This window comes from Eurypyga helias, unplaced genomic scaffold, assembly GCF_000690775.1.
Source record: "Eurypyga helias isolate BGI_N326 unplaced genomic scaffold, ASM69077v1 scaffold13478, whole genome shotgun sequence".
In the NCBI taxonomy this organism is placed as follows: Eukaryota; Metazoa; Chordata; class Aves; order Eurypygiformes; family Eurypygidae; genus Eurypyga; species Eurypyga helias.
Window position 1 is genome coordinate 117,137 of NW_010267629.1, and position 9,572 is coordinate 126,708.

Below are 9,572 nucleotides of genomic sequence, written 5' to 3' on the forward strand. Positions count from 1 at the left end.
AAAATCTGCTAAACCCATCTGTTTCTCTGGCCATGTTTATTCATAAAAATAAAGGGGAAGATGCATTCTATAACAAGTGACTTCGGGCCAGATTGCACTGTCTTCCTAATGCAGAATAAAGGCAGTTGAAGTGGTACAGTGGAATCCACGAGGACACTCACACGTGCAGCTGGCAACAGAATTCAGTGCCCTGCATCCAACAGAACCTTTTTCTGTTTTAAAAGCCTCTCAAAACGAGCGAGGTAGGTCTCTTTGTTACAACAGACATTTACACCATACAAGATGCACCAACATAAACCCCCCAGTGACCTGCATTGACTGCCTTGGTTTGCTCTGCTTGTGTGAGAACCTTTTGCTTCACCCATTAAACTGTCGTTATCTCAGCCCAGGAGTTTTCTCACCCTTTTCTCTCCCCCATCTGCGCGTGGGGGGAGAGAGCGAGCGGCTGTGTGGGGCTGAGCTGCTGGCTGGGTTAAACCACGACACTGTCCTGCCAGATGCAGTGTTGAAAAATCACCCCCCCTGTAGAGCGCAGTTTAATTTCTCCTGTTCATCGGCCGGTGCTGGCAAATCCAGCTGGGGAACAGATTTTAATGGTGATTTATACACCAAAATGCTTTAAAAAATGGTCCTGAGCATTCACCTCGACCACCAAACATCGGTCATGGAGTAAGAACAAGTCATGGGGTCATTCAAGCTGATGACCTGGCTAGTGAATTTTAACGCTGCGAGGGTCTCAGGGCCCAACGTAACAAGTAATTAATGAAGGCGTCAGTGCTGTTAGTAGACTGTGTGACATACTGAAAAATGATGAAATCACCGACGCGGAATTCGGCAGTTACACATCAACCTCCCGAGGCATCCCATCCTCTGACAGCATCTGCAGTAACTCAGCACGTTTCACAGAGCATCGCACAAGGATCATTTTTGCTGTCATTTGCACAGATCCAGCGTGTGTCCCAACAGCGTGGTCACACCAGCAACAGGGAAGGGGAGTAATTCTTGCACATTCCCTTCCTCTAGACAGGGCTGACTAGAAATCCACCCAGGAGACGGTCCCACAGATTCTGTGGTTTATGCTCAGCTCACCTGGACTCCCTCTGAGTGATGGCCAGGAAGATTTCCCACGAACTCTCCTCAGGAATAGCTCCATGTGGTATCAACAGACTGACTCCTACGGAAGAGCAAAGGCAGAACTTAGCCTTGGGGTGTCAAGCACAACTGGCCTCTGATCTACAAGACCTAGAAAGGCCATCTACTAGAGCAGAATGCTCCTCTGAAACGGGTTCTGACTACAACTTTATCAGATGAACAGAAAATACATTATTAATATGATGCAGAGTTATCAATATTTAGCTGTCTTGCAGAGTCTGGAATTACACAGACTCATATGCCTAAAAACTTGCTCCAACAGAGCTCTTAAATACTTGACTTCCCATTGTTTTGCGTCACTAAGTGACACTGGATTCTCAGTCTAGATGTGACAAGGCTTCTCTTTATCCTCGGCAAAGGCAGACTCTTGTCTACTTCTCCACTTGCACAAAAGGGAATAATTCATGGGAACAAAGGGTCCCATCGGCTGTTTCCTTAAGGCTTCCAGCAAGCATGGTTTGTAATCCCAGTGACTGATGGTCTCCTGACCCTGACAGGCTTTTGTCTGACCCAGTGACAGAACAATCTCTTTTGAGTTCACAATTTAATTTTTCTTTTCCTCTTTTTTTAAAGTAATAAATGTAGTCAAAAGCACGTGTGCCTTCAGTACCTTCTGAGTTGGCCTTTGCCAGCTTCTGGAAGGCAGTCAGGGCAAGCCAATTATAAGCTCTATTAATCATTTGTTAACCCTTTCACTCTTATTTGCCAAAGTGCCTCTCGGTGGCACACATCCTGCCCTCTGCATAGCTCCGTATTTTACTGGACACGATCTTGGCTAAAAGTTTCCAAAATCAAATCTGATAATTCTTGGATCACCAGGAATCTCCTCATACCTAACAAAATTAATCTGAGTTTGCATGGAGATCACCATCCCCTTCAGCTCATGTACATAACTCGTGAATCCAAGCGACAGCACCCTTGGTTTATTCCAGCGGTATAAGTTAGCGTTAACGGGGATGCTTTCCACCAGGTACCAGGGAAATTCAACTGTTGCGTAGCAGAGTCAGTAGAGGAAGACTAGGCTTGACTTGGTGTATGTCACCCGGTGCAGAACCTCAGCTTAGCAGGGATATGACTGCCCTCTAATTTACAATGGGCTAGCAAATTTGATCTTACATAAATAGGCAGAAGGAAGTACATAAATTGCAAGCGGAGCAAATATGTATTTAAATAATCTAAATTGATGGGACTGTCATTACATAAAGTAGCTAAATATATACTGTGAGGGGCTCCATTTACGACTTGATTTAGTGCCTCTGCCTTTGTAATATTCATTCCTGAACATAAAAACAATCTGTGGAGACATGAATACACTCCATGTGTTGTGCATGATTGTACACTAAATATTATCTCTCTGAATCATACACTGTTATCAGTCTTCTCTAAACACAGACCACGTTTTCACGGCACCCTTTAAGGGACCCGTTCTATGAAACAGGAGGGATAAATCTCTGGAGCAATCAGTGCAACTAGGTACTACGAGGTGAGCCTGGGTACAGCAGTCAAATGAAGTCAAAGTTGAATTGAAAGGAGACTTTGAGCAAGGGTGACCAGAGTTTGAAAGAGATTCTCTTCGCTAGCCAGGGAGGGTGATTTCTGCTCCACTTGCCATTTTGAAAAAGAAAGCATCCACCATACGGAATTCTATTCAGCGTGATACGAACGCAGTGATGTGGCGCAACATACGGCAGGAATATGATTTTAACATCCTTCATTTGAGTCTAATTGGGTGCCGTATGTTTTCAGCTAATTCAACAAATTTCTCAGGTCTAAAATGTGTCTGACAAAACTCTCAAGTCACAAAACAAACTCTGCTTCTTAAACCATGCAGCTGAGCGTCTCTGCGGCGGTGTTCTGTGCACAGCCCGGGCCTGGAATGCCCGCTGGCTTTGAAGTCCCCCGCTGTGGGAACGTGTTAAGCCAAAAGAGAGAGAAAAGCTGGAAGCCAGGAGTAAATGCGAAGGAACGCCGCACTGGGGTTTTCATTGACAGCGGAAACTGTTCTGCAGAGACGCCTGTTCGCTGCAGACTTCAACAACACTGCGAGCTCTGACGACGCTAACGCAGTCAGATGTTGATGCGTGTAGGTTCTGCTTTGAATACGACCCCATTACAGAAGATGCTGATCCAATATCGACCTCCTTCCTGGGGAGCCCTTCTTTTGGACCAGGATCCAAGTAAGCAACAGCTTTGATTAGTACGACTTTCATGCTGAAAACATCAAGAGAGGCAGTAATTTATAACAGTTCAAATGGGCGGAATGCCTCTTTACCACTCATCCCAAGCTTTGCTCTGATGTGTCTCCTGTGTGGGCAACACGCTCTACTTCCCAAAGTTTGCACTGAGGGAGCCACTACTTTTCTTTCCTCTTTTTTCTTTTCTTTCGTCGCTGAACACTACATCAGGAAAAATAATTTTAACCTAAAATTATTTGATATATACGCTTTTAATGAGAAAGGATCCACCCACCTGTGTTTGGAACCACTAAACGGCCACCCAGGTGTCCAAAAACAGCATTTGTCTTCAGCTCACTTCTCATTGAAACAGAAGACAGGTTCTGAATGTACGCAGCCTTGTTCCTAGCCTGCATTGTACCAAAAGCTCTGTTATTCCCATGAGGAAAAGTTCCAGAATGTGCCTTTCCATGATACTCAGCCCTCTCCGTCACCCCGAGGGACACCATGAATGAACTCTGCACTTTGACTTTGATGTCTGAGAGCGGGTTGAAGAGCGAAGACTCCGTCATGAGCTCCTTGTCCATGGGGTCCTGCAGGCAGATGGGCCCACTGTACGTCCTGCTCACTGTCAGGTCAGGCTGCATGGAGGAGTTCAGAAGCAGGGAGTTACCTGGGAGAAGGAAGCAGAGCAGGGAGTCAGTCACGGTGTTAAATCAGAAATCTCTTTCTGACCTCTCCACCATTTCCTTTCTGGCCTGCTCTTCCTTCCTGATACTCTCAGAGCTCAAAATCACATAAAGTAACGTTAAAAAACATGAAATTGATCTAACGGGTACTTTATCACTCTGTTTTCTGCACTTCAGGCAACCCCAGGTTGCATGAATCCAAGAAGGAATTTCCTTTTGTTTTGGATCCAATTTTGTGTGTATGCCTTTTTCTTTTTTTAATTAAAACCCATTGGGTGAAAACACATCTTCCTGCAGCCCTTTTCTGTGAGCTTACACCAAATGACAGCTTCATGCCTCAGGGAAACTGGGCTGAAAAGAAAGTGGGACAAGAGTAATATAGGGAAAAATACCTTAGATATTCATTTATAGAGTCATAGAATCCCAGAACGGTTTGGGTTGGGAGGGACCTTAAAGACCATCCAGTTCCAACCCCCCTGCCATGGGCAGGGACACCTTCCACTAGACCAGGTTGCTCCCAGCCTCATACTGAAGACAGCCAGGCTCAGAAAACACTCTGGAAAAACCAGGAATGGATAGATTTAGGGCCTGAATCCTTTAGCTGGTTTGGTATTTGTTGTTTGTTTGTTTTGGTGGGTTTATTTTTTTTGGTTGGTTGGCTTTTAGTAAATACAAGTTTTCCAAAGTAACTGATTTTATAGAAATTCTCTCTACTGCCTCCTTGAAAATTTGATCAGTTTTAGGGCCTGCAGGTTGAGTAGCCAACATCATAAATACACATTTTATTCTTTGAGAAGTGTATCACTCCAATCCATTGTCTATATGTCAGCACCGTGCTCTCTCTTCTCAGCAAACTAAGCAGAGAGCTGGCCTTTTTTTCAGCTGAATTTAGTTTACAAATGCTCTTATTTTAAAAAAAAACCCACAGAGAACCCAAAGTCACAGAAAGTGAACTAATAGCATCCTGGCATAAGAGAAATTGGCGCACTCAGATGTTTTCTGTGTCCGGAACTAATGTGTTTGAAGCACTAAGTCAAACAAACAATTCCCCAGAGTCCAACAGAGGCTTTCATGGCAAACTGAACAACAAAGGAAAAAGTTGCTCTTTGAGACAGTCATTGAGTATTACATGATGCTAATTAAAGGCTTGGATAGTTAAATGAATGAGTAAACATCCTTCAAACATCCATCCTGTCTACCAAGCCCTTTTTCCAATTTCTTGCGATTTATACTTGGTGAGGAATGTCTCCCAGAAAATAAAGTAACTGTAAAAAAAAAACCCAACATAAGAAGCCCACCAAAAACCCCAAACTGAACATTTTCACTTTTTGGAAGGAGAGGAGACATGGGGACACTTTCACACCCCAGCAGCACACCCACCCACCCACAGTAAGGCAGGTGGCTATGCTAGAACATCAGTGCAGAATTAAAAACCCATACAATTTCAAAGTAATCCCCATTCGTATTCATCCCACCTTTCTGCCCCCAGGAAGTAACATTCCAGAAAACATCTGAGTGCTGCTTTTGGTGAAAGTTGATTGTTCTTCCATGTCTCATGGCAGTGGTGGCTTTCTGAAGTTTTCTGTGTTTTTGTTTTTGGTTTTTTTTTAATCAGTACATGTTTGCACCCATTTATTTCCCACAGACCTCAGAAGGTGGATGTCTATGTGATAACAAAGGCTTATAAAAGCGCTTTAAGTTCGGTTTCTCAGATTAACAGTAAAAAACCGAATCACTTTTATCGGAGTAAAGAAAACAGAAGATCTGTAGCTGAATGGGAAGAAACCACAGACGTGCTTTCTGGGTTTGGTTTCTTGGGCTTTTTGTAAGTCACAGATGCCAGTGTAGGAGCCAGTGACAGTGTGTCTGAAGCGCATAGAGCACAGTCAAAAAGATTATGTCCAAGTTGCCTTGACAAATGGGTAGCAGAGACCGTAAGAGACACTTCCAACCACCAGCTCCTGTTCCCGGCCCTGGCTTTCAGCGCATCTGCTCAGCATTAAGCGAGAACGCCCTCCCACAGCCAGTCACTGACAATGAGCCTAGGATCTCTCTGCAGTAGGAGCTCTGGAGAGAAGAAAATGAAATCACAACACTAACCTTGTCTGACTGTTTTAAAATTAAATGTCTGGAAGCCTCCTGTCAGTGCAGATGAATCAATCACATCCACGCCGTACTCACTCTGACTCCGTCTGTAAAGGGTAACGCCAACCACCAGCACAGCTACAGCAATGACTGCTGCCCCCAGGCCGGAGTACAGGGCGATGTCACTGGCAGTCTCGATATCTGAAAGGGGAAGATGCGGGTACCAAGTCAGCATCACCGGTGAAAGCAACGGGGGTTACAGAGGCCGCAGGCACGCGGCCAGGGAGGTAAAGCTTGAGACGGAAGCGTGGAGCGGATCACAGCAGGACGGGGAGCACAAAGGAACACGGAAAGGGAGCATCTGAGATGGGCAAATCTCCTGATGCGTCACTCCGTAGAGGTGAGCTCACAGTGGTTTAGGGATTGCATCGTGTCTTGGTTTTTTAAAACGGGAGAGCTGGACTCGTAACAGCCCGAAGCAGAGCCCCCACCACGTGACAGCCTTCCTCCCACCTGCACGCTCGGGCTGCTTGTGCCATCGTTCCCCATTCCAGCCCAGTGGAGCTCATTAGGGCACGGTAATGCAGCCCTTCCAGGAGGGCTGCTGGGGATCAGCATGGTCTGATCTACTCCTGGCTTCCCGGACACTAAGTTTTAGGTTTGAATTCAGAGCTAATCCAGGAGATTGTGAATCCTCTGAAAAAGTCTTGGTGAAGACTTCCCCTTTCCCCCTCCTCTGTGTAAGAAGGACGAGTCCATCCTCTCGCAGCTCAGAGAGGGGATGAGGAGATCCCAGATAGCTCCTTGGATTCCTGCAAGCATCTTCACTCTTTAAACACAGGTTGGAAACCAAACTCTGCATCGAGCTTACAACTAAGTTTTCTAAGACCTCAAACCTTTACAGCAAAGAATAATTCAGTGCTTTGAAAGAATGAATCCGAATGAAACTTGCAATATTATGTAATTGAATTATCCAGCCCCGCTATTCTAGATCTTCTGAGATTTGGGACCACGTACCATGAAATTGAATTACTTGGCAAGTACACTGAGTGGGTCCTCAGACAGTTCCTTAATGCCAAACTCCAGTTTAGAGGAAGAGATAATCATGTGCTCCCCTACAGATCATCCGTTATCCTACTACGGGCTGCTTCTGCTGGCAAGTGAGAAGCACTTGGTACAGAAAGTGCATTTATTTATAACAAAGGACAGTGACAAAACATAACGAGGAAATCCAGACTACTCGGTATGGGCAAACAAACTGCAACGTGCAGAAATAGGGTAGGAAGTTAAATTCAGCATTTAATAAATAGCCAATTACCAAAATTACTTAATTAGCCTTCGGGAGGAGGCTTCTGTTGCGCGTATGTTTTTCTGCAGAAAGTCAGATTCCTTTAGCTGAATTTTAAAAATGAGCATGAAACTCGAGACCGTGGAGATGAAAAAAACTGAGTACGTCGGGGCAGCCTAGGAAAAGCTGATTTTCCTGGCTCACCAGTTTCTTACGGAAACTCAGTGTCTGACACATCACAAAGCAAGCGGCAGAGGTTCCCGGGAAGGCACGCCAGCTGCCAAACGCGAGAGCCGAGCGCCGACTGTTCTCCAACACGAGGGAGACGCCACGTGAACGGCAGCAGCGAGGAAACGGCGTACATCCACATGGCCTTCAGTAGGCCGGGGCACGTGGGATTGTTGCTGGGAATAAGGTGACGTAACGCAAGTTTTCACTGGGCGGTTGAATCAAAAAGTCAAATAAACTGCGTGGCTCAAGCTTCCTTGTTAGAAAACACCCTTTCCATCCCCATTCTCAAGCTGTTCCCAGTCAGCCCCAAATACAACATTCTAACTTCCCAATCAACCGAAAATAAACGCTCTGAAATCAGTTTCTCTGGGACGGCTGTTTAGCCCAGAAAGTACTTTTGCAAAAATTCTGCTGAATTTTCAAATAACCTCATACTGAAAGAGGTCCAGTTCCCATTTCCAATGTGTTTAGGACTTGCTGAGGAAGAGAAAAACACCAAACAAACCCCACACGCTGATTTCCACGCAAATACCAGCTCTCAGAAGAAATCCATCTCCAGTGGCATCTCGCAAGTACTCACAGCTGAGTAAGCTTGGAACTCTTCTCCTGCTTCTTAGAACATTACAACTGCCACACAGATCTACTAAATAAATGACTAGAAAGCTTTTTTCCCCATTTTTTCTATGAGATGCCCCCTTGAAGAAAGTAGTAAAGCGACTTTTAAGCATTTTTGGTTCGGAGTGAGGAACTGTGGAGCGTAAGCTGTTAGCTGACAGTACAAATGTACTGGACTAACAGCGGGAGATGCCCGTAGTCTCTCACTCCAGATGGAAAAAGTAAATGCAGAAAGCCGGGTTCCCAAAGGCAGACGGCGGAAATACCTGAACTCAGACCAAGGCTGAATCCCAGCCCGGGGCCTCCCTCCCATACTGGTTTGCCTCCATTGTATCCTCTAGTGTCAGGTGCAGAAAGAGAAGTACAGACACTAATTACATTTCCATTTCCTCCAGTGCTCTATTCCCAAGCTATTGTTGTTACAGGGAATTAATTATAAAACTCTACTGTTGACTTAATTTTTGTGGGTAATGAGTGCAATGAATAAGCCCAGAGAAGGAATTCTGTCTATCTCCAGTGGCAGAAAAACCCGACAGCCAGTGGGCTCTTCTCCCTTCTAGACAAAGCATCCTTCCCCTTCCCACAAAGCATCTTTAAGTCTTCCATTTGGATCGTTACTTTAAACCAGAAAAGTACTGAAAATTTGAATTACCTCTTCTACCTCCTTGGGATAATAAATTATGAAGCCTGAAACACGCAGAAATAACCTCTCAGTAAAAAATTACTGCACCGTAACGGCCACAGTTAGCAAACCCAGGAGTTGATCCTTCACCATCCAAACCGGAATATAAAACTCAAGTTCTCACCTGTGAGGAACTGTCATTTATTACTTTAAATCTACTTAAATAGCCCAGCTTCTTCATTTCAATCGATCCAGATGTCAGAAAACTTAAGTTTTATACTCCTGACTGCACGAGGGCGTTGGGCACGGGTTAAAGATGGGAGCGAGAACACGGAGCTTAACAAAATGGGAACAGTTTGACTCAAGCAAAGTTTTTCTGGAGAGAGCAGTTTTGTTTTCTGCGAGCGCTTTTAAGCATCCCTGCAAGTTGAATCTGACACTTTCCTGTAAACTGTACGATTAAAAGCTCTTAGTTCTGAATTTCCTCATCTTTAATAAAATGGTCATTGTTCGGTTGGATAGAAGACCTGGAAGAGGTACTCAGTGTTCCCGTAATCACCCCACGGCAAGGGGAAGGCCAACCCACAAGCCCAGAGCAGCCAACACACGGAGTTCAGGGGACAGGGATGCCCTTTGCAGGAATCGGTACATTTTACGCAGCTGCATCTTGGAAGAGGAAAGCGAGAGTGACATGGCATCCTGAGCTATTCCTGCAG

At 45.1% G+C, this 9,572-nt stretch overlaps 1 protein-coding gene across 1 annotated transcript in view; it reads right to left on the bottom strand.

Moving 5' to 3' along the window:
* The window catches only part of UNC5D (unc-5 homolog D (C. elegans)), a gene marked incomplete at its 5' end in the record, with an annotated part of 33,976 nt that overhangs the window by 22,009 nt on the left and 2,395 nt on the right, over positions 1 to 9,572 (bottom strand). Inside the window, 3 exons of the mRNA XM_010157498.1 lie at positions 1,090 to 1,174; positions 3,622 to 3,999; positions 6,116 to 6,301. Of these exons, the coding sequence (XP_010155800.1) occupies positions 1,090 to 1,174; positions 3,622 to 3,999; positions 6,116 to 6,301 (649 nt within the window). The remainder of the gene's footprint in view (positions 1 to 1,089; positions 1,175 to 3,621; positions 4,000 to 6,115; positions 6,302 to 9,572) is intronic.